The sequence below is a fragment of the Pelobates fuscus genome, chromosome 2 (genome assembly GCF_036172605.1).
Source record: "Pelobates fuscus isolate aPelFus1 chromosome 2, aPelFus1.pri, whole genome shotgun sequence".
NCBI lineage: Eukaryota > Metazoa > Chordata > Amphibia > Anura > Pelobatidae > Pelobates > Pelobates fuscus.
In genome coordinates, this window is record NC_086318.1 from 74,038,989 (window position 1) to 74,064,388 (window position 25,400).

Consider the following 25,400-nt stretch of genomic DNA (forward strand, 5'->3'; position numbering starts at 1 on the left):
ATATTCTGTGGATCAAGTGTCATCTCACCCTAAACCGTATATCTTGCCTTCTAAGTCAGTATATCTAAAACCATCACTCCTCTCTCCCTCCTCACCTTTCCATCCTCTCAACACCATTTCATCCCACCTCACCTAACTTATCCTCTCCTATTACAAGAATCACATTCCCTCTCTACATCTCTTATCACTTCACCCCCCTTTCTCTAGCTTTATCTGCATTTCATAATTAAATCATTGTTCCATTATCCACAAGGTGCATCTTGATGTTCTGAGCTACGGGAAAGTTTGTTCTCTACATCCTAGGTTGTTCCTTCTGTACTATTGATATTATGCACTAATTTAGAAATAAAATTACATTTCAAAGTTTGAGGCTTCCAGGAAGTCACAACGCTGTAAGTAATGTAAAAATTTCTCAACAAACGTTTTGTAGACACGTGCCCTGCCAGGTCCAGTGTGAGCTTGTTAATTATTTTTTACTCCGGTTATTACCAACATAATTTACATTGGGCAAATGGTGAAATAAAACAAAAGTATAATTGTACAGCGCTGCGGAATCTGTTGGCGCTTTATAAATACCAGCAATAAATAAAGAAAACATTTTTTAAAAAAAAAATAAAAATCACACTAAGGGTTATTTTTTTTAGACTTTGAATTGTGGGAAATTGACAAAGAAATTGCACATTTTACACCAAAATAACCATAATGGAAATATTTTGAAATTCAGCCACCATTCAAGCTCAGTTATTTTGGCCGAATATTTGCAATTCCCTTGTCCACAATTCAATGTCTAGTGAATAAGCTCCAGAATAAATTTGAGACGATACTAAGATGCCAACAGTAGCAAACCCAGAAGGCAGACAGCATTACCTGTGATATCTATACATGGTTATTGATGGCAATTCCTAGTGAAGGTTGATTTCAAAATGCCACAGTAACCTTTATTTTTTAACCAAGATATTTATCCTTGCTAAAATTTGGAAACTTGCCCTCCTAATAAAGTGCTTTTGGAAGAGGCCCACAAGTGCACTTAATCCATTTTATGCAAAATGCAATATTACTGGTAAACTATGTCAGATTTTAAAATCTCCTTTTGACGTATGAATCTCTGTATAAGAACAGCTCCCTGTAACAATAGGGCAAAGGGGTTCCATGTCACTACTGTGGATTCCATTTCCTTTACTTTGCATTAAACTACAACTTGTTGCCCTTGCCCTGTCAAACAGCTAGTCTATCATATTTCTTCCCCTGTTACATCTCTCTCTCTCTCTTCATTCCCCAGTCAGTCGGCTGTGAGAATACAAGGTGCAGAGACTGACAGATTGGGGACAGCCAGTGCAGCACAGGCTAGAACCTGCATCCTGGCTATTATTTATTGTGTCATAAGAAACCTATTAGCAGATAAATGAAGGGAGAATGCTACCAACAAATCAAGATTCATCACATGTGACAAGGGCTTGTGATTGGAGGCCACAGCAAAAGGTGAGAACGGGCAGCTGCAGAATCCGAGTAATGTGCAATAGAAGAAGGGATGGATAAGAAGTGATACAAGAAGAAATGGAGAGGAAACTGGAAGAGAGAAGAGGGAACACATCCTTAAATGAAGGTGGATTTTAACACACAGCCACGGATGTATCGCAAAATGCAATACATCAGTGATGTAACCATGGGAGGAAGCACTAAAAGACATTCAAAGACCGACATGCATTGTGAACTAGGAGTGAGGAGCAGGGTTTAGATTTAGTAACTGTTGGCGGTAACTTTGGCTGCTGAATGGTTGTGACATTTTATAGAAAATGAGTAAGGGTTTGTTTTTTAAAAGTAACTATTTTAGTAATTTTAGGAAGAATGAACCGAATATGGAGATGGATAAACACAAACTATTTTTGATGCTAAATAAAAGTATTGTAGTTTTTAGGGCCTGTGGCTTTGAAAGATCATAGAGAGAAAAAGTGAAAGTTTGACATGGTTTTGTTCAATGGACAAAAAGCAAACCCAAACCTTTTTAGTCTAATATTGTTATTTTTTTTTTCTTCAAAATAAAATAGATAATGCCTTGTATAATATGACAAACAGGGCTATTCACTAACCTGGACAAAAATCTGACAACGGAAATGCAAAAATTAATCCAAAATTACAAAGCTTTAAATACATTAAAACTTTTTTTCCCCTTCATTTTTGCCCTTGTAAGCTAAAATCTGCAATTCCCCTTATCTAAACTTCAGAATTCATGGTTTAGTAAATAACCCCAACTGAATTATGGCAGCAAAATATATCTCAGATTCTCAAATGTATTTTTTTTTTTTATATTCATCCTCTGCAAGAAAAGAAAGTACAACCATGTTTAGTCTATTTTTTGTTCCAGTCAAACTTGTTCCATTTGCTGATCTGTAGTTATTTCATACAGAGTAAATTGTCAGAATTGCACTACATTTGTCCAATGGCACCATTTATACATATTCTTTTACTGAACAAACTCGCCGACTTTGGAGAAACAATAAAAGGGTCAACAAACTGTTCCTGATTTGTGCAGAAAATGTTTGCACTACAATTCTTAACTTTTCTAATGAATTCATAATAAAATAATATACAAAATAATATAAAAAAGAGTTTCACTGTTTCTCTGACAGAGGTTTAAAAAAAGAGTTACTCCAAGCACCATAACCACATCTGTGATTTGCACTAGTTCCGGTGCCTGGAGTCACTATAAAAACTCTGCACACGGCGTTTAACTCCTTTGCTGCCGACGGTGTAACATCACCTCTGTCAGTGTCATTGGGACGCCATTACCCAGCTTGGGAGTTCAATTTAGTGCAAATTTTCATGCTCAATGTGCCATTCACCGTCTGAGAGCAGTCAGCTGATCCTTTCAGCCAATGAATACGGATTGCATTGGCTTTCAGATTCTACAGTTCTGCATCACCAGCACGGAAAGGTAATTAAGAGCCCAGCGGGAACACAGGTAAGACAGGTAAGAGGACAAACCGTTGCTAAACTTGTTACCTGAGGGAACCTTTTAAAGAACGAGATGTAATGGAGTTTAAACATGTTGGTAATGGGTGAGTGACCAAGCAATCAAAGAGTTAAATGATTACACACAGCACACAAAGGAGTGAGTGAAAAAAAAGCGATGAAAAATACTAGCAAATCAGGATATATATATATAGCAATATCAGAAAATGCTAGGATGTTTTGCAGTTTAATGCCACTTACCTCTGCCAGTGCTGTAATGTTGCAGTTTATCACTGTACACTGCCTCTTTGCTGTAGGTCCTCTTCCTGAAATAAAGAAATCAAGCAAAGTAATTAATATATATAGAGAGAGACAGCTAATGGCAATATCTTGTTCCATTCTGAGTTAATTTGCTTTGTTTAGGATGAAGATGGGAGAGCAATATTTTAATTATAATAATGTTTTTATAATTTACAGGATGAGGCTTTGTGGTGTAATAAAGTGGTTCGGTCACTTTTCAGCCTTCTATAGTGAGCGTACCTCTACGAAATACTAATAAAGACTACATTTGGAATTTCAGTTTGAACAGATATTCTAAGGAGAAGATGGCTGTGGGAAAACTGACCTTTTCTAGTGCATGGTGAAAGTTAGTCTGTGGAGGAGCCCACTGACAGATACAGTGCCGGGAGCTTAAGAAAAAAGATGGGATTGCCCGTGGGTGGAGCTTCAGGTAAGTAAAACCCCTTTAGCCTCACTCCCAACCTGCTGCACATTAACTATAACTTTTTCCATTGGGGATATATCTAAAAACAGATTGCAAAAGCTGAATGCTTCTTGTCTGCAGTCTTTGCTAACCCTCCCCTTTTAGCACCGCCCAGACTTTCTGTGACTGTCCGATCACAGATTTCGCAAAGCAGCTCAATGAGAAGTCTTTGCAAGGCGGATGCTCTGGGCAGTGGGCTGCCTCTTGAGTTTAGCTCCACTGAGATAACCAAATCAGGAAGTAACAGGAATGGTTGTTTGATTGACAGCCATTGGGGGCGTAGCAAGGTAATTTTATATAAGGGCCAATTCCTATAGAAACCTACACTTTTTATTATCAAGCAAGAATTGAATTGAAGTAACCCATGACTACTTCATAAATATATCTTGGGGTTCATGCACCATACACTGAGAATCTGTGATATACATGAAAATGGTATAAAGGGAAGTAACATGGGGAAATGTATATGTTTCTAAAACAATTTCTGAAAAGTGGTCAGTAAGGACACTATTGTTGGGTTGTAGAAGAAATAAAAAAATAAGAGATACAAGGTGCAATAATTAACGTTTGTGACTTTGTGTTTGCGCATTAGAACCTTCCTGCAGGCAAGATGAATCTTAAAAGTTAACATAGTTTAAATCCCATTGCCTTAACCATTTTAAATAATTGACATTTACAATTCAACTGTGTTCAGACTTGTCACTTACCGACTGCATACAATGGAGATGGCCACTAGAGACACAATGAAGACCACCCCTGCAGCAGCAGAACCGGCAATCAGCGGAAGTTGCTCTCTCAGCTCCGATTTGTAATCCTCTATAGGAGAGAGATAGTGCAGGTTAGAAGAAACACAGTGGCATGTAGAACGATTAAAACATACAAGCTAGCACCAAACGACAAGCCTTCAAAATGGTGGGTTTATTCTGAAATTGTTCAGACTGCACAAACAACAGTCAGATCCTTTAATGCAGATCAGATAAGTGTATCCCAGCTCCTAGGCACTTAAAACATTAAAGTGTATTCAGTGGGCCTTTTCAAAGGCTGGGTGAAGCAATATTTGATCTTCTAGAAAATGCTGGAATACAAATGCCTCCTCCCTAAGACAGCATTTGCCCATCATGTAAAGGGATAATTGCAAGGATTTGCTTTTAAATAGGTTTTTTTCCCAAAAGAGAAATGTTTTCTTTACAGAAATTTACCAAGATAAAATTTCAATAGCACGGCTTTAAAAGAAAATCGGAATAAAGTAGGGAAGAACGTGTGTTCTTTTTTGTGGAAAAAGTAGAAATCTACTTTGCTCTCGATATGTTTTTACAGCATATAATCATAGCAGAGCTCATTTTACATGGGTTACTTAGAGTCCTGAAGTCATGCAGCACAAATTGTTCTAGAGCTAGCATGGATAAACTCTACATCCACAAAGGGCTACATTTAAAAAAAAAAAATCTATATAGCGTAGTGGAGAAACTTACTATTCCTACTCTATACCCGAGCCTGAGTCCCTAAATATACAGAAATAGGAAAAGTTATGCAGTCAAAAGCATAAAAAATAAATAAAAAAATAAACAATATAAAAATAATTATGCTCCAAGACAGCCAGTTTCTGGTAAGATGGCACTTAACATATAGAGCACTAAAATATGCCTGCTGGTTGAATGCCAGAACCAGAACACCCAAAGTCTAGTTAAGAAGCACTTAATAAGATGAGCTTAAAAGGTTGATGCTTATTTAAATATGTGCCAGTAAAATCAATACACATATATATTTTTTTTTTTACTTAAGTGTCCCTTCTAAAGTCTTTTTGTAGAACTTAAGTTTCCCTAAGAGATTAATGGTTTTGCCACACCTTCACAGAGCATTATTTTGAGATCAATCCATTAAAGGAGCACTCTATGCACCATAAGAGCAAAAAAAAAAAAGGCGCAAGAATGTACTGAGAACGGACAGGAGCTGAAATAGCCTGCCCTTCGGTGGGTGCCCGCTCAGATCTCAAGCTGGTTTTAGCTCATCTTGTGCCATTACAGAGAGAACATATCTGAATCATATGAGACTGGTTCCACCCATCCGGGCAGCCCAGATCCGATGTGTCAGCAAGTTCTCTCTGCACGAGAGACACAGCAACCCCAGACGAGCTATGCACCATAAGTTGTACATTACATTAGTGGTTATTGTGCAAGAGGTCTTTGGTGCCATCCCAAATGGTTTCTTCTGGCATCTAGAGCTGGAATGTTGCTTGCCTCTTTGATAAAACACAAGAAAAAATGAACTTGTCCAACCTTGGCTCACAACAAGTGGCTCCAAGCACCGAGAGAAGAGTTAGTCTAGTTTGAACAGCTTTGGACAGCTAATGTGAAAATTCACACATGCTTCATAAAAGTGGTTAGATCAAAACTCAATTTACTGTGTCAAGCTTTGGCAAAATTTTGACACCATCTAATTACTATTTTGCTTCTAACCACTGTTACAAATTGTAGTGGCTATGGTGCTTAGAGTATCCTTTGATGAGATATAATTTACCTTAACATGTTCTTGTGTGTTAAAGGTTTTCTGTCATATATATTACTCACGTGTGGTATTTTATTGTTTGCAATTGCAAAACAATTGAGATTTAATAAAAGTTATTTTATTTTCCTTGTAAGCGTGCTATTTGCCCCTTTTGTTAAATGTATAGGACATATATCGAATTTTGAATAAATGTTCCATGGTCAGGATATTTTTAAATCTGGAATTTCTATAAAGCTATTAAGAAAAAAGAGCAAATCAAAATAGAAAAGTAACTTCCAATCCAACATTAGGTTTAATTCTTCACAAGAAAATCGATCCAGTAACAGTTCAGTGTATTTTGTTTAGAAGAAACTCCCCCTTACAGGGGATTGTTCATCGGAGAAACATTGGAAGAATCCAAAGGGGTGGCCATAAGAAGCAGGACTTTGCCAGCAATATGGAGAAACAAAGGCCCCCAGAAGATGAAGTAACAATAATTAACTTATCTGAAATTTTGTCTAAAGACGATAGTACAGCTTTAAGAAAAGATTGGACTTTTTGTCTTACTTACATTCCAAATGCTATAGATAATTTAGTTTTGTGTAGATTCTTCCGTAATGTGAAGTTAAAAGTATTCTTTAGTAAACTGCTGCTTTCTACTGATCTGAATATACCATGTAACGTAATATTAAGATTAAGTGATATAAAAGTTCCTTTAATCCATCTATTACTAATCATGCAGTTGAAACTTTTATTAACTTGGTCAGTTAAGATGTAGATAATCCTGCCCAGCGTATACACACCCTAACAATTTAATAAAAGCTCAATAAAAAACTTCAAAAATACTACAATTAAAGCAGGATTTGGTCTAAAAACCAACTGATAGGGGTGGTGTTATAGTGATGCTGGACATGATTGATTACATCATAGAGTTAAACAGTCAATTAATGGGGACAGACACATAAGGCTATTATTCAGAAAAGCTCACTGGAAATTAGGGAACGTAAAACCCTGACCTCAAAAAGGCCCTAATTATTATTATGATCCTAATCCGTTAATATAGACATTTTCATATTGGTTTTAATTTTTGGATGTTAACTATTTTTATGTTTGCAGATTATCTTTAATCTGTGATATTGGTGCTGGGGACCTCTCTACTAAATGCACATAAATGAACTCTGGACCAGTCAGGTCTTTATCTCTTATATCCTATAATCTAATTATAGAAAATGTAATGACTTTGGTTACTTAATATAGATCTCTGATTTATTGAATAAATGTTATCATTGTTTTTTCACTCCTATGCACTTTATCTTAGATTAATGGGTTTCACACCTGCTGTTTATATTTAAATGGTCAGACAGTTACTTTTTATTGTGATATTTCATATAAAGCACTTCAACACTTAAAATATTACTAGGAACTAGAACTATTCACAGCTTTGTAATCTGTCTATTAACATGTACACTGTCTATCCAAATGATATAGACCTTTTTTTACATACAACACATATCTTTATATATAATTATTTCGTTATTCTATTAAATTTTTGGAACACATATATTGATTATCTTTATCTCTTTTTATATATATATATATATATATATATATATATATATATATTATATTATATTATATATAGGTCAGAGAATCAGATATTATCATACTAAAGTTATTGATAGTAATGCTTGAAGAGAAATTGGACCCGATCTGGCTTTGATTCATTTTATTGTTTGTTTATTTTTTTTAAAAATTCCAATTTTGTCTCCATATCCCAGAAATGGTACTTGTTCAGAAGGATTCCAATTGAGTTAATTTGCACTTGTGACACAGCTGTTAGCCTTTACTATCAATGTGGCTATACTGGGGGTTTAATATGGAAGTAATTTTAACTAATTGTTTGATGGGATCTTGTTAATTGTTAATCACTTGTATTCCTATAAAAATGAATGTATACATGCACTTAGTAGCTTGACAAAGACCGTGTAGGTCGAAACGTTGTGATGGAGTGGGTTCAATAAAATTGCCTTGCTTGTACCTTTGAGTGCCTGGACCTTTCTTCTATTTGCTATTCAGCATTTGGTCTCTGGTACTGAGACTGTCCGAGTTGCACCCAGCTACATACTGCTTAAAGGGATAGAGTGCAGTTCCACACCCTACCATAAATATATTGAATTAGGACAGAAGTGTCAAAGCTTAACCATGATGGTCCAAGTGCAAGAATTACCTAAAGGTAGACGCCAAAATTTAACTACAACTCCAATTTTTCCCCTAACCTAAAGCTGGCATAACACTGGTAAGCCTTCATCAATTTGAGGTCAACATTTGGCCATCCATGATTTACGCCAGTGCTCCTCAAGGCACACATAACAGTCCAGGATTTAGGGATTACCCGGGTGTCCAAGGTGTTTTTTTTGTTTTTCTAAACACCTTAGAAACACTCAGGTAATCCCTAAATCCTGGACTGTTAGGTGTGCCTTAAGAAGAGGGTTGAGGAGCACTACTCTACACTACAGGAATCAATTGCAGAAGCTGTGAGAACAAAAATAAATATTCAGAGGACATTCAATGATACAAAGTGTACTACATTCAATTCCAAACTTCACTTACAGCTTTTTATTTTAAGAAAACATTTTATACAAAGAGAAGCTTTATTCCATTTTATATCCAAAGACCTGCCCAGGGTTGACAAATACCCACAGGCTTTTCTGTTAAACAGATAAATAAAGGAGTTCACTCTCTAACATTATTCTGTAGTTCTCAGCCAGCAGCAAAATGTGAAAACATCCACCTTTCGGTTCTCAACACTCTAAAAACGCAATCTGGTTCCGGGAATGGAATATGTAATGTTTGTAGAGTTGACGTGCCGCATCTATTCTGGTATTTGTTTCCATGGTGGAGTTTACACAGCATATCAATGCTCATTACTCTTTCACCTCTACACCGTGATAAGTGTCCATGTGTTTATACGTCTACAGCAAAGATTATTTTACGGAATTGTACAGCAGTTTAAGGGAAAATAAGCTATTTTAGTTTGTTACAGACTTGAGGGAACTGAAGTGGAGAGTTTGCTAAAGTGAAAAAAGTATAGGTTATTATTTTTTTATCTCTTTGGAAAGAAAATGTGATTTTCAATTCAATTTGTACTCCATCTTTGACTGCAGACAACAATGGTCATTACTAAAAAAAAAAAAAAAAAAAAATATAAAAAAATAAATAAACTCACTCATCATAAAGGTTGCTGCTGACTTTACTATCAGCAATGTATACTGCAATGTTAATTTTGAATTAAGACATTTGTTGGAAAAGTAAGGAGTGTGTTGTAATGTATGAAAATCTTATAAGTCTAAATAAGAAACGTTTAGTGATATATATAATTTACAGAATAGTCTTTCATTTTTTTGGGTGTTGGTGAGAACAGTATTGAGGAATGCAAATTGCTCTACAATACAGGCAGGTCGTAAGAATACCCTATTGACACTGGCTATTGACATCTATCTGGCTTCATAATATCCGTGCATGCAAAGCTCATTACTAACATACTCATGCAGTCTTGATGAACCACATAGTAATATATTGTGTACAGTTACAGTGCTTGTATTATACAAAAGACACAACCAGTGTTTAAGGGACGGGTGGTTTCCAAGTAACTAAACCAGGGGTGGGGAACCTTCAGCCCTCCAGATGTTTTGGACTACATCTCTCATAATTCTCTTACAGCCACAATGCTCGCAAAGCATCATGGGAGATATAGTTCACAACATCTGGAAAGCCAAAGGTTCCCCACCCCTGAACTAAACAGTAAACATGGTATGGATTTAACACCGTAGAGAAGAACATATTATCTAAGCACTGTGCTAGCCAAGCATGTAGCAAATGTAGGAATGTAGGCAAATTAAGTTGTTTTTGTTTTTGTTTTTTTATTCAAAATTAAGATGGTATCTTATGCCTCTGCCACCAAGTATTGTCATTGCAGTGGATGCACGAGCATAGCATATGCTTGTACTATACGGTGAGAGAAATCCTACAGTGCTTAGCATGTCATGCGCTAGATATTGTGAGACTCCTGCATATACAGAAAAAGTATGTGAACCCTTTGGAATGATATGGATTTCTGCACAAATTGGTCATACAATGTGATCTGATCATCATCTAAGTCCCAACAATAGACAATCACAGTCTGCTTAAACTAATAACACACAAATAATGAAATGTTGCCATGTTTTTATTTAACACACCATGTAAACATTCACAGTGCAGGTGGTAACAGTATGTGAACCCTTGGATTTAATAACTGGTTGAACCTCCTTTGGCAGCAATAACTTCAACCAAACGTTTCCTGTAGTTGCAGATCAGACGTGCACAACAGTCAGGAGTAATTCTTGACCATTCCTCTTTACAGAACTGTTTCAGTTCAGCAATATTCTTGGGATGTCTGGTGTGAATCGCTTTCTTGAGGTCATGCCACAGCATCTCAATCGGGTTGAGATCAGGACTCTGACTGGGCCACTTCATTTTCTTCTGTTTAAGCCATTCTGTTGTTGATTTACTTCTATGCTTTGGGTCATTGTCCTGTTGCAACACCCATCTTTTGTTGAGCTTCAGCTGGTAGACAGATGGCCTTAAGTTCTCCTGCAAAATGTCTTGATAAACTTGGGAATTCATTTTTCCTTCGATGATAGCAATCTGTCCAGGCCCTGACGCAGCAAAGCAGCCCCAAACCATGATGCCCCCACCACCATACTTCACAGTTGAGATGAGGTTTTGATGTTGGTGTGCTGTGCCTCTTTTTCGCCACACATAGTGTTGTGTGTTTCTTCCAAACAACTCAACTTTGAGTCGCTGGTAAGACCACACCTTGAAAATGCTGTGCAATTTTGGGCACCTGTTCTAAAGAAAGAGAGGGGGATATGATAACATTATACAAATATATTTGGGGCCAGTACAAACCATTATCTGGAAATCTATTCATAAACAGGGCTATACATAGGACACAATGTCACACATTTAGGCTTGAAGAAAGGAGATTTCATCTAAGGCAAAGAAAAGGGTTTTTTTTACAGTAAGAGCAATAAGGATATGGAATTCATTGCCTGAAGAGGTGGTTTCATCAGAGTCTATACAAATGTTTAAACTGCATTTGGATAAATACTTGCAAAAACATTACATACAGGGATATAATTTCTATTTAGTTGGGTAATAGCTGCTTGATCCAAGGAGACATCTGACTGCTATTTTGGGGTCAAGAAGGAATTTTTTCCTAGTTTGTTACAAAATTGGAAGCGCTTCAGACTGGGTTTTTTGCCTTCTTTTGGATCAACAGCAAAAGCATATGTGAGGAAGGCTGAACTTGATGGACGCAAGTCTCTTTTCAGCTATGTAACTATGTAACTTTGGTTTCATCTGTCCACAGAATATTTTGCCAGTACTGCTGTGGAACATCCAGGTGCTCTTGTGCAAACTGTAAACGTGCAGCAATGTTTTGTTTGGACAGTTGCTTCCTCTGTGGTATCCTCCAATGAAATCCATTCTTGTTTAGTGTTTTACATATTGTACATTCTCTAACAGGGATGTTAGCATTTGCCAGTGACTTTTGTAAGTCTTTAGCTGACACTCTAGGATTCTTCTTCACCTCATTGAGCAGTCTGCGCTGTGCTCTTGCAGTCATCTTTACAGGACGGCCAATCCTAGGGAGAGTAGCAGCAGTGCTGACCTTTCTCCATTTATAGACAATTTGACTTACCGTGGACTGATGAACAGCAAGGCTTTTGGAGACACTTGCATAACCCTTTCCAGCTTTATGCAAGTCAACAGTTCTTAATCGTAGGTCTTCTGAGAGCTCTTTTGTGCGAGGCATCATTCACATCAGGCAATGCTTCTTGTGAAAAGCAAATCCAGAACTGGTGTGTGTGTTTTATAGGGCAGGGCAATGGATACACAGACAATCAATACACACACACACACAATGACCCATACAGACAGACATTACACACATGCCATACACAAACACTGGCCCATGCATACACACACTGGCCCATGCATACACACACTGGCCCACACAGACACACAATGACCCACAATGACCCACACAGACACACAATGACCCATACAGACACACAATGACCCATACAGACACACAATGACCCACACAGACACACAATGACCCACACAGACACACAATGACCCATACAGACACACACAATGGCCCACACAGACAGATATTACACACGACATACACACACACTGACCCATACAGACTGACATACACAAACATACTGACTGAAGCATACTAACACACATTCTCTGACATACCTTACCTTCATTGCTGTTTGTTGCCTGCGCCTGGCTGCCCATCAAGTCCTTTCTCTGCACATTTCCGGCTATGCTCCCGCCCACTTCTCCCCACGTAGAGGGGAAGGGGCGGGAGCAAGGTATTGAAGCGCCCTTGCACTGCAGCCACCACCACCGCAATGGATGTGTGGGAGGGGGGTCCTAGCGCTGAGCAGGCTGATCTGTATGATGCTGGGCCGGTGTTCTACCAGGCGTTAGCAGCAACACCGAGCGCCCAGTAACATGGCCGGTGGCATGCACAAAATAATTTAACTTGTCAGGGCCAGCGCCCCCCCTTAAGCAGCGCCATAGGCGGCCACCTAATTTTCCTATAGGAAGCGCCGGCCCTGTCTGCAGAAATCAGGACAGTTAGGAGGTTTGTATATGCAATTTATAGCAGCAAAATGGACTTCAGGACAATAGAATATAATACTAACATACATTGAACAGATTATAGTATACGACTGGCATAGATGATCATCCACACATTTGGCAGATAACAGAATCTGCCATGATATATTTTCTGCCATATTTAGTTTTTTGCACTAATTATCAATAAATGTGAATTTTTGCAACATATTTATTCTCTCATTTATTTGCATAGATTTTTTTTTGTGGATTACAGGGGTTTACCCTGAGTGAGGACCATAACTTTATTCTATGAGATAGTAGAATCACTTTCAAAACTTACAAGTATTTTGCTGATGCCTGTAAAACGGATAATGAATTGCACACATTAAAGAACATTTTACACTCTCTACAGCCCTTCCTGTGGATAACACATGGCTTTCCTGTGTTTTGAACCTCCTCATCCATTTAATTTTTTCACTTTCCATGAGGTTAGCCATTTTACCTTTGACCTTACTGGTGGCTACGAACAATGACTGTGACACTAGCAGAAAATCCTCCAGAAGAACAAATTACTATTTATCTAGAAATAAGGATGGGTTGCTTCAGATAACCCATTCACATGCTCTTCTAGCTGACATTTACTCGGAACAGCACAAGACATTCATTAGGCTAAGATGAATATAAAGAAAGTCAAAGATCAAAAAATATCCATGTTTAAACTGCAGACAGGAAAAAGAAGAACTGAGCTGGACAATAAGCTTATCATCTGCTATTCCTGTCTATTTTTCTAAGATTACAGCTCTAGAACCAATTAGGCTGAATATTTGCCAATACTTTTTCCAAGGTACACAACCCAAGAACTGGCACAGAAGATGTTAAGTGTTTTGGAACAACACAGACACACAGTATGCCTTGGCATCTCCAGCTCTTTTCCCCGTGCCCAGACTGGGTACGGAGAGATGGCCAGCAGCGTTACGTATGCAATATTCTGGCACAGTTCCCTTTGCCAGCGTGGGCGGAATGTTTCCGCTCATGGAGGAGAACCCTTGCATCTGACAAACAGTGACAGATGCGATGGAATTCAATTATCTGACAGAGAAAGAAAATCACGAGAGAACAGGGACAAATACCACCAGTGACAGAGGTTTGGGCCACTTCATTTAAAATAAACGATACTGGAACATTGGAGGGACCCCGTAACATTTCCATTAACATAACGGTAAACAATAGAAGGAGCCACTGAATAGGCTATTAATAGTGTATGGGTACTGTGAACACCATTTGGGTTGTGCTCCTCCCCCACAGCCCCAGCATGAGGAACACTGTTTATAATGAATATATAAATAATGAACGTGCTGGGTTTCAAACCTCTGAATGTTCTATTACAGTGTAAACTACTCTGTAGAAGCTTTAAGATGCTTTTGTTTTATTGTTCGAAGGGAAAAGTTAGCTCAGGGGTGGCCCTGTCTGTGCTAAGATTCATAATATTTTAAAACTCCTGTACATTTCTCACAGTGGGTTACTTCTATTTCAAACAACAGAGCTTTTGGGGAAACACACAAGCCAAAAACTGTAGAGCGCAAGCCATAAATGGCACATTGAGCAGTTTGTGAACACCTTTAGGTTTACAATACATTCCTTTAAAGTGTCAATACAAGCTGTAGCTGATTATAATTTTTGTAGATTATATAGGCAATGCATTGCAAAATATAAATAAATAATAATAATAATGTAAAATAAAAAGTTACTCACCCTTGAAGTTCTTGTATATGCTGCTAAGGGCTATTACCAATTATTTATACAGGATTTGAGCAGCCCCCTTCCCCAAATAATACTTTATGCGGGGGTTTTTATTTGGCATATAGTTCTAATCTGAGTAGCACTTCCATTCATCATACAGCTAATGATTAATGTATAACTACACCTTACATTATGCTTTGTCAGCTTTTAAAAAGTCAAAGCCTCATGGATGTTGAAGTTTTAAATCATCCGTGGATCCACTTTTTGGGTATCCCTATTAGAATACATTAATATATGCTTGGAGTCCTTCTGAGACTGTTACAGTAAATTCAAAAGTCTTTTCAGAACATTATGGATCATTAAAGGGACACTCTAGGCACCAGAACCACTAGAGATTAATGTTGTGGATCTGGGGCAAAGATACTGTCCCTGCAGTGTAAACACTGTCTTTACAGAGAAAATGCAGTGTTTACATTGGTGCCTAATGCCCCCTCTAGTGGCTATCACTTGGCCAGCCACTAGAGGAAATTCCTAGATATGATCCGGTGAAGAAATCAGGACCGAAATTCAGCATCTCCACGCTCTATGTGGATTGATGTGCATGCGCACCAGCCCCACCATGTTTCGCTGTGGGGAAGCATTGGCTTGGCTAAGATCATGAATAGTTAAGATCTCAGCTTGTGGAGCAGAGACGGCCGCAGGGGAAAGGACATGCTGGGGGAAATAGGAAGGTAAAACTATTATTTTCATTATTTGTGGGAAGGGGTGAATCTAAAGAGTAATTAGACCACTAGCATTAGGATTACATATTAGGATATTATAAGGATATTATAAGTGTTTGTTTAAATGGACTAAATAGAGATCAAGCAAAATAAAGTTTCAAAAACTGAAAGGACTGAACCATTTGATTTTCCTGGTACCATACTTACTATATTAATTAGCAGATTGTGATGGAATTTCACACTAGTAACGGCTAGTTTTACAGTAGTCTGGTGACAACAGATAAATATTATTCAAAAATGACACAAGGATTCCAGGAGACAGAGGAATTTTCCAACTGATTCTATATGTTGTAATAGCTAAATCAACATCAGATATTACTGGGTTCTAATTTCACTTGTTTTTTTTCTATGTTGCTTTATTCACTTCTATGCAAGGCTAAGTGGTATATACTTCAATGTTATAGTAAAGTGAAATGGGACAAATACATATGCCAAAAACTTAGCAGCATGTTCGACATTTCCTACTAAGTGTGACAATGTCATATATGTAGTACAGACTTAATGTGATACTTTGTAGCAAGCACAACCGAAATGGCACTGAACACCAACAAAGGGATTGTTATCATATAGGTGGTTTTCTTTGGTTTATTTGTTAACACAGATTGCAGTGGCCACACCACTCCATTGTACACACCGGGAAAACAATCTAGACCATAGATAAATATGATTTGATGACAGCCACAGGCCAGACATTGCAGATGTAGCAATCATCCACTTACCATCAGTCAATGTTTGGAAGCACATCTTTCCGCTGAATTTTCCATAACCGGCAACTGTGCGAGCCCTGACTTGTACCACGTAGACAATTCCTGGTCTGAGTCCTTCAATGCTAGCAGTGTTTGTTTGGCTTTTTGACATGGAAGAGTTGAATTCATTTTGATCCTGGTAATAGAAAGTAGACTGGTTAAAAGAAGCACATGTTTACTAGTAAGTGTGCACTAAGCGTACATATTGGAGTGTGCCTTCCCCTGCAGACCCTACATTAATCTCCCCCTTGCACACCCTCCATTTCTTCCCCCTGCGCACACCCTCCATTTCTCTTCCATCCGCAGACCCTCCATTTCCCCATTCCCTGCTTCCCCTGCAGATCCTCCATTTCTCACCCCTTCTCCTGCATACCCTCCATTTCTCTCCCCTCCCCTGTACACCCTCCAATTCCCCATTCCCCCTTCCCCTGCAGACTCTCCAGTCCCCCCCCTTCCCCTGCAGATTCTCCAATCCCCCCCCTTCCCCTGCAGATTCTCCAATCCCCCCTTCCCCTGCAGATTCTCCAGTCCCCCCTTCCCCTGCAGATTCTCCAGTCCCCCCTTCCCCTGCAGATTCTCCAGTCCCCCCTTCCCCTGCAGATTCTCCAGTCCCCCCTTCCCCTGCAGATTCTCCAGTCCCCCCGCTTCCCCTGCAGATTTTCCAGTCCCCCCTTCCCCTGCAGATTTTCCAGTCCCCCCTTCCCCTGCAGACTCTCCAGTCCCCCCTTCCCCTGCAGACTCTCCAGTCCCCCCCTTTCCCCTGCAGACTCTCCAGTCCCCCCTTTCCCCTGCAGACTCTCCAGTCCCCCCCTTTCCCCTGCAGACTCTCCACCCCCCCTTCCCCTGCAGACTCTCCACCCCCCCCTTCCCCTGCAGATTCTCCAGCCCCCCTTCCCCTGCAGATTCTCCAGTCCCCCCCTTCCCCTGCAGACTCTCCAGTCCCCCCCTTCCCCTGCAGACTCTCCAGTCCCCCCCTTCCCCTGCAGACTCTCCAGTCCCCCCCTTCCCCTGCAGACTCTCCATTCCCCCCCTTCCCCTGCAGACTCTCCATCCCCCCCTTGCCCTGCAGACTCTCCATCCCCCCCTTCCCCTGCAGACTCTCCATCCCCCCCTTCCCCTGCAGACTCTCCATTCCCCCCCCCTTCCCCTGCAGACACTCCATTCCCCCCCTTCCCCTGCAGACTCTCCATTCCCCCCCTTCCCCTGGAGATACTCCATTCCCCCCCCTTCCCCTGCAGATACTCCATTCCCCCCTTACCCGTTTGCCTTGATCATGGTACCTATCTGAGTCTGCCAGAAAGTGCTCTCTCAGTGAGAACTTCCTGTCAGATCTCACGGCCGTGCTCCACACAGTGGCAGGAGGGGAGCAGCACAACACAACGCTCCTCTCCTGTCGGTTAGCCTCGACCGCGGGCCCTGGCCGGTGCTGCTGTGCAACGGCCCTAAAGGTCTGCTGGTGGCCCACGGTCGCAGTGGTGGCCGGGCTCCCTGGAGCAGCTGCAACCCCTGCGACCATGGTAGTTACACCGCTGATTGTAGCATGTGTAGGTTTGACTGTACACCCAGAGGTGCTTTTTTGGAGAGCCATAATTAAAGTCAGATTACCAACAACTAATTTTCTGGTCAGATACCTCAGAAGCTGTAAGAGAGACATATTACAGTAGCAGATTTTTTAAATGATACCTTTAGCCACACTGTGCAGTGTATGTGGAGGACAGGTAACCTAAATGGACACTGTAGTTGGTATAACCATTTCATCTGCTTGAACTGGTTATAGTGCTTGGGGTTTCCTGGCAGTGTCCCTCCAATAATAGGCTCTGTGATAGGCTGAATGCGGTCAGCTGACACTCTCAGCCAATCTCAGCCACCCAGTTTTGCTCGGGTTAGTGTTTACTCATTATTCCCAGCAGTGAAGAGGGGATGGGCTTTTGGGGACTCTCGTTTAACATTAGAATATTAAAAATGGTTTAACGCCGAATGGAATGTATCTCATTAATGAGATGAAGCAGTTACAGTACCCACAGTGTCCCTTTAATAACAGAAGCTGGTTTGTGGAAGTAGAAGCCGTTCATTGTTGGCACCATGTTTCCGTAAATTGTTAAATTATGGTTTAGGCAATATTTTTTTTCTTTAATGGTTATTAAACAATACTACCGGGTATGAGGATTGGGATGTCTGTTCACCCACTGAGATTTTTGGATTGTTAATGATGGCATGCACCTATCATCTTGCAGCATAGCTGTGACCTATAATGTTCTATCAATGACACAGCTGTATAAAACGCAATGGATGTTACTCAACATATTTATTCTGATTACTTCTCATTAAAATAGCTGTAATATATATATATATATATACTTATAATACTCGGGATGGTTTCCACAAATCAATGATTGCAGATTGAATGTTATGGTTTATAAATTACAGTCACACGAGGCACTTTAATCATAACTATATTGACCATAACTGTGCTTGCTAACCTTTCCTAGCTGCTGTGTACTGTGGATGGTGTGATGCTAAACAATCACCATCTTATGATTCTAATCAGCACATAGATCGTGATAGGTTACACATCACTGGATAGGGCACTAGAAAAACTTTCCTTTTGACAAAACCAAAAATTCGAAACTCTGTTTTCAAAGGGAACTGTTATCTCCCAGAATTTGTAATATTTTATTTAGTATTTCCTATATTTAACAACTATGTTATCTATGAAGTATGAAAAATAAAATAAAATGTGGTAAACCAAACCACTTTGTTCTGCAACTGGGTGGGTGCCTCCGTCTTGCCTCTCTGGAAATCACTATTAAAAGCACTGTTTGCACTTGTAGTTACCATAGGGAGAAACGAAACAACGTTTCTAGCTCTCCTCTTTATTTGCAATGTCTGCTCTTGCTTTCCCTTGCCTGAATTGGGTTATAAGGTAATTTGCTGAAATGTTAATATAAATGTAAAAGAAAACTAAGTATCTCATGAATAAAATTTTAATACAAGCTAAAAGAAATGGTCAATGCTTTATGCAACAATATAAATGCCAGAGAAATGGCAGATCCCCTTTAAAGGTAAAGTAGGACTCTGCACTATATAAAGGGGAATATAAATATCATATTTAAAGTTTATTGTGACTTATTTTATGTCACACAGGTATATATCAACATTAATCCCCTGTGGGAGATTGTGTAATATCCTACCTTCTCATAGTAACGTAATTCGTAGTCCAGGATAATTCCATTGGGCTGCTCTGGCTGAGGCCATGATAATGTGATGCTCTTCATAGTGGCCCTAACCTGGTGCATTATGGGAACAGTGGACGGAGCTGAAAAAAAAAAAAAAAAAAAGACGGGCGGCAAACCAAAGGAAAGGTGGTTATTGATGGGCGAATTTTAGTATCACAAAATGAACATGATACAATATCATTCATTCTCAGCATGAATTAATCAGTATATAATAGGATTACCTCTCAATTAGGTGGCACCATCCTGAATCTCTCCTTTAGATTTTAACCAGCTTCAAGAAAAACAGCAACCCACCCATTGTCATCCAAAAATATAATTGACAATTCTACAAGTGAATTTTCATCTTAGAAAGATCTTCTTGAATTCCTTAGAAACGTTCAACCATGTTTACCTTTAATGTTCATAAAAATTCACAAAACTTATTTTAAGAGAATATGATCTACATTAGAAGATGTAGGCTAAATAATGAAGCTGCAGACATAGCCAAGTTGGAGATTTTATTCCAGAGCCTACATTTTGCTATCTAGATTTAATTTGCTGAAATGTGAGGTTTAGTTCATAACTATGATGCAGTAGGCTTAACTTGTATTCAGTGTCTCTATTGGAACACGTTTTACATTTAATGATGCCTGATGTCACTAGCTATAGTTTAAACTTTCTCTAATTCAGAAATGGACTTCTATAGATAAGACCTCCAGAATGTCATAGTATACAATGCATAGCCACATCAATGGACAACCTGCATCACACCATGCATAACAAGATAATAGCCATTCAAAATCTCTCAATGTCTCATTATATGGAGATCGATCTTAGCAAGAGGCCCTCCAGCACACGGTTTGCAAAGAATATCAAACTTAGATGTGGTCTCTGTAGAATGCAGCTCTCTGTGGCGTAATTCTCCTGTGACATTAATTGCAGAAGGTATCTTTGGGAGACACGTGCATCTCTCTTTGGGGGAATTTACAACGTGCTCCTCTCAGTGAGATAACTACACACACGTATCAACTGGAATTGATGCCGGATGTGCTGGCTCTTTAAAAAGTAAATGATAACTCATGGAATCTAGTTTTCAAAGCTACAGTATTTTTTTCCCATGAAATCTTAAAGCAGTCTTTTTTTTTTCCCCCCAGTACTACACAGAACACATGTTAGCATCAAATTAAGTAATTAACTCAACCAGAATAAAAACTCATAATCGTGCAAGCCTTATCTTCCTGCCTCCAGTCCTATTCTCTCTGCTTTGCATAATGCTTGATTTCTGAGGCCATCTCTGTTTACCTCCCCGAAACCCAGTCTGCCACACGAGAGCACACAGAAGGCAGAAAACTGTCACTTCTTCTGTTTACCCAGCATTCCTCTAATCCGCCTTTTTTGTTTTCTATTCCCATCCTTTTGGAGGAGGATGTTAATTTCCTGAAATTAAGCACTTAACTTGATTGCTGTTTTGTTAATTGCAGGCTTCATAGCTCTGGCACTGTTGCGTGATTAGCATAGATAATTCACCAACAATCCGGGAAACTCCACATACTGGCATTAGTACCAAGTACACTACTTTACCTTTACAGTGCAAAGTTTCTGATACAACACATACGCTTTCCTATGACTATCCTTTAAAATCACCACTATTTGCAATTTCCTTTTTTTTTTTTTCTAGAGTTGAATTTTAGAACAGGCCCACAACCAGAACTAGAGTGTGCACTTTGATGTCTACCGATGCTTAGCTACTGAGAGGTTTCAAAGAGCAACGGAAGCTAAAGATCACTATCAAAGTAACTGTATATTCCTGAAATGCTATGAAAGGAAGTCTAGCGACAAGTTAAAGAAACATGAACATTTAGAATAAATATGTTGCAATAACAAAAATTAAAGGTCATGTCAAGGAAAACGTAAACACACAAATAAGCAGCAATAAATCTTAAAATCCTTTAGGAGTAAACATTTGCCAGTGTTACGAGAGTGTCAGCCTGTTTCTATTTGTACAGTTTCTACTTAAAATGCAGATCTTTTGAAGCAAAGTGGAAAAGATAAACAAAGATGGCGGACATAAATAAGATGTGAGCGAGCACAGACAGAAGTAGAGTAAGTTAATGAACAAATGGATATAAGGGATGAGCGATGTGAAATGCAATGGCGAAATGGCTGCATGCTGTAAAATGAGATAAATGTGTGCTGTGGTGCTTTGAATTGCTGTGATGAATGCGTGTGCATTAATGGATATTGAAACTAGTTAAGTATGTGACACAGAGAAATATGAAGAAATGACAAAGCCGAGGTAATATGTACAAATGTTGGCATGAAACACATGACTGAGGAGACGTGAAATTGATTTGAGTAGAGGCATGAAGAATGAAAGAGCTGGTATGTGCCACAGATAAGGGCCATGATTTATACAGCTCTGGAATACAACAACTGCCAAAACAGGGCCATCAAACACTTTATAGAAATTAGACAGAGGCGAAAATAATGCTATCATTAATTGCAACTCTTATAACTTGTCTATATAAAAATGCTTTCTATTATTGTATTTGTCATTTAGGACAGACACGCACACATAGATCATTTAACCAACCTTTATATTCCGTCTTTAAAAAAGAAATGGCTGTAGTAAATAATGTACATGGAAAAATCATGCTTCTGCCCCGTTTAAATGCAATCGGTCGATCACTACTCCTGAAGGAGGTGCCCTGTACTTCAAAATAGAAACTTACCTGCTTGGTTGGTAGTGATGTTGACGGAGACGTGTTGAGGTGGGAAGGGACTTTTGTTGGTGACTCCATTGACGGCTTGGATCTCAAAGGTGTAAGGGGTGTGGGCCCATAAGTTGCTGATGAAGACACGTGTGTCAGTCAAGCCCATTTGCCGTGGGACAAAGTCCACGTTGTCATCACACCGGGAACAGCTGCGACGGTCAGACCTGCACTTTCTACAAATGATGTTGTAGGTGACATCATCTCTGCCACCTGTTTCTCGAGGTGGGTGCCACTCCAAGGTGATAGATGTCTCATTGACTATGGAGATAACATTACGAGGACCAGAGGGAACACCTGTGGAGAACAATCAAAACAATGATTACACAGGTTAATGTTACACAGATTAAAGTAAAACCTGGAAATAGAAGGTAAAGGTAAAGCACATAAACCTACACAAAGTGGGGGAACATGGTCCCTGATAGTGAAATCTGGGGTAGCTACTATGTGCGAGTTATCAAACAGATAAATTGACAAGCCGTCTAACAGAACAGGAAAAAAAACATGTATACATATGTATGATATGCTTAATTAGCCTGAGCATTAATGAATACTCTGAATTAAATGGGGTTCAAAGGGTTTAAAAATAAATCATTTAAATAATGCTCATCTACAATTACATGATACAGGAACAGATGTTTCTTGGTTTTCATGCCATTTGTTTACATTCCAATTCTCGTTGTCATTTTTATTTTATAGAATTCCGCCTTATCCCACAGCCTGGTACCCATTACTAGGGGAAACAGCAATAAAAGCTCAACATTTGTAGAAAGTATTGTATTGGTTGCAGGACATAATAACGGGGAAATGTCCCAAAATTATTTCCAGGCCTGTTTACGAAATGCTATCTAATTCGATTTGTTGTGGCTTCTATTATAATAGAATTTTCACACACACAAAAAAAAAGAAATACTTGAGACCGTATATACTGTGCCACTTATAACAGAAATAAATGTTATGCTATGCAGATTTTTCACGTGTGTCTCTGGTATGTCTCTGCAGATAACACGAATGTGATTACATACACACACACACATACAGAATGTTTTGAAGAGGACACTGGTAATGTATAATCTTCTAAACCCCTGGTTCTCAACTTAAGGTACGCGCAGTACAACAAGACAACCATTTCTGGGTTGTTTTTTTGGGAGAGGTCAGGGGTGCTGTTATTAACTTTAGTGGACAATGTGGAAACACAGGCTTCCAAACACATGCAAATACGCACAGCCTCCCTAGACATGTAAAACACATCTTCCCAAATATACATGACAGTCTCCAAAACAAATATTGTGCCCAATACAGACATACTCAAAACCTCCCAAACAGAAATACAAACACACACATCTCCACGTGCAACCTTCAACATTCACAGTCAGGTGGAGAGACCGTGGTAAATGCAAATTAGAATGACAGGGAAGAAAGAGGTTATCAAGTAAAGGAAAAGAGACACAAAGTTGAAAAACAGAGGCAGAATTATTTTCAGAAATACTGTACAGAGATTCTTCTGCTGAATGTGATGAAAAGCACAGCACTAAACCAGCAGAGCATTACGCCAACGCCTTTGGTAAACCAAATCCATAGGCAAAAAAAAAGAGACAATGTCTCTGTATGCTATGTATTTAAACCAATTCCTTAGATTCAAATATCATACCTCCAGATGTTAGGACACTTCTCATCTCATGAATCTTTGCCAGAAAAAAAAAAAAAAAAAAAATATATATATATTTTACATATATAACACATTTTTTTAAAAATGGAAAAAAATAAACATAAAAATCGCATAGCAAGCAGCTGGAAAAAAATCATGGGCGTTTTGTGAATACCTCTGCTCTAGATAATCCAAAAGGATTTTCAGGAGTTAACAGTTTCTGCTATGCCACTGGAGTACCATGTCACTTAATCACGTTATAACAACCACTTTGTAAGCCACTCTTGAATCCGTTTCCACAGTTACCATGTTCTAGAGAGCCGCATCCCCACCGATTGAGAGGCCATGCACGTTAACATTTTATATATCTTTTTCTCCTCTTAAGAGAGGCTGATATTTCTTTCACCATGGGTAGGCCAACTAATTCCAGAGTCACACGTCATTGTATGCATGTGAAATCCAAGACACTCTGTCCTGCTCTGTGCCAGGGAGTGAAGCAGGATTAAGACAATGATTGTATACAACATTGATGGACTGGAAGTCATTTAGCATACTGTCAGCTTCAGCATATTAGTGATTGCATTGAGATTCGAAAGCTGCACATGTAACTTTCCCTTAACATCTTCAATCATCCTGGAAGGGTGGCTAAATAACCTGCTGAATCTGTACTTGGTCATAATTACACAATAGATGTAAAAAAAATCCTGTTGATGTGATGGTAACACAATGTCTCTGTATAGGGAAAAGATGAAGGGTTCTTAATATATCAAATGGAAATCTGATGATATATTGAAAATGTGTTAAAAAATTCCTAGATTTTACTAGTAACATGACGTAAAGTCATGATTTTATTAAAGACACGGAGGCGAGTATTATGCATATCTCTTTCTTTATTTCCTCAGCAGCAAAGATAGAGGAATATAAATATTATCAAAAATGAAAGAAAAAACTGTACAGGCATAACGAGTAGCCAATCACATAACAGAGGAAGTAGCTATATAAGTCCTGTGTCTCCCACAATCCCCCTCTTTCTTGCGCAACCGAAGACCAGGTAAGATAAACGATGTCCCACTTGATCCAAACAGGAAACGGGAAACAAAACGAGAACTTCAAGCTAAAAAAGATAGAAAAACATGGTAATTTCCAAACTCAAACTGTAGACTTACCAAACATAAACGTGAGGGATCTACATGAAACATGATGCTGAAATAGAATATATATACATGATTAGAAATCAATATAAAACTGTCAAATCATCTAAGCATGATAAAAACTACACAGTACAAAAAACATGAACTCAATACAGACCCAATTGCCCACGTACTCGTATTGCATCGAAGCATCTCCAATCCCAAATCCACACCGGGAGGGTGGGAGGGAATAATACTCGCCTCCGTGTCTTTAATAAAATCATGACTTTACGTCATGTTACTAGTAAAATCTAGGAATTTTATTAAAGACACGGAGGCTCCTATTATGCAAGTTTAAAGCTGTGCTATCACCTGAGATGCGACGTGTTCAATTGGTCTGAAATAGAAGTCTCTGAAGGTCGACTCTCGGGACCAGTCCGCTGCGCGCATGATGTCCTCTAGGCGGCAACCAACTGTGGATGCCTTCGAGG

At 39.0% G+C, this 25,400-nt stretch overlaps 1 protein-coding gene across 2 annotated transcripts in view; it reads right to left on the reverse strand.

Moving 5' to 3' along the window:
* EPHB1 (EPH receptor B1) overlaps window positions 1–25,400 on the reverse strand; it is a 249,680-nt gene that overhangs the window by 52,687 nt on the left and 171,593 nt on the right. For both annotated transcript variants that reach the window (XR_010086583.1, XM_063442245.1), the window contains exons 5-9: window positions 22,093–22,428; window positions 19,337–19,461; window positions 16,119–16,281; window positions 4,420–4,528; window positions 3,211–3,275 (exon numbers count right to left, since the gene is read on the reverse strand). Coding sequence is in view for 1 of the 2 variants with exons in the window: in XM_063442245.1 (XP_063298315.1) it covers window positions 3,211–3,275; window positions 4,420–4,528; window positions 16,119–16,281; window positions 19,337–19,461; window positions 22,093–22,428 (798 nt within the window). In the remaining variant the exon portion in view is untranslated. The remainder of the gene's footprint in view (window positions 1–3,210; window positions 3,276–4,419; window positions 4,529–16,118; window positions 16,282–19,336; window positions 19,462–22,092; window positions 22,429–25,400) is intronic.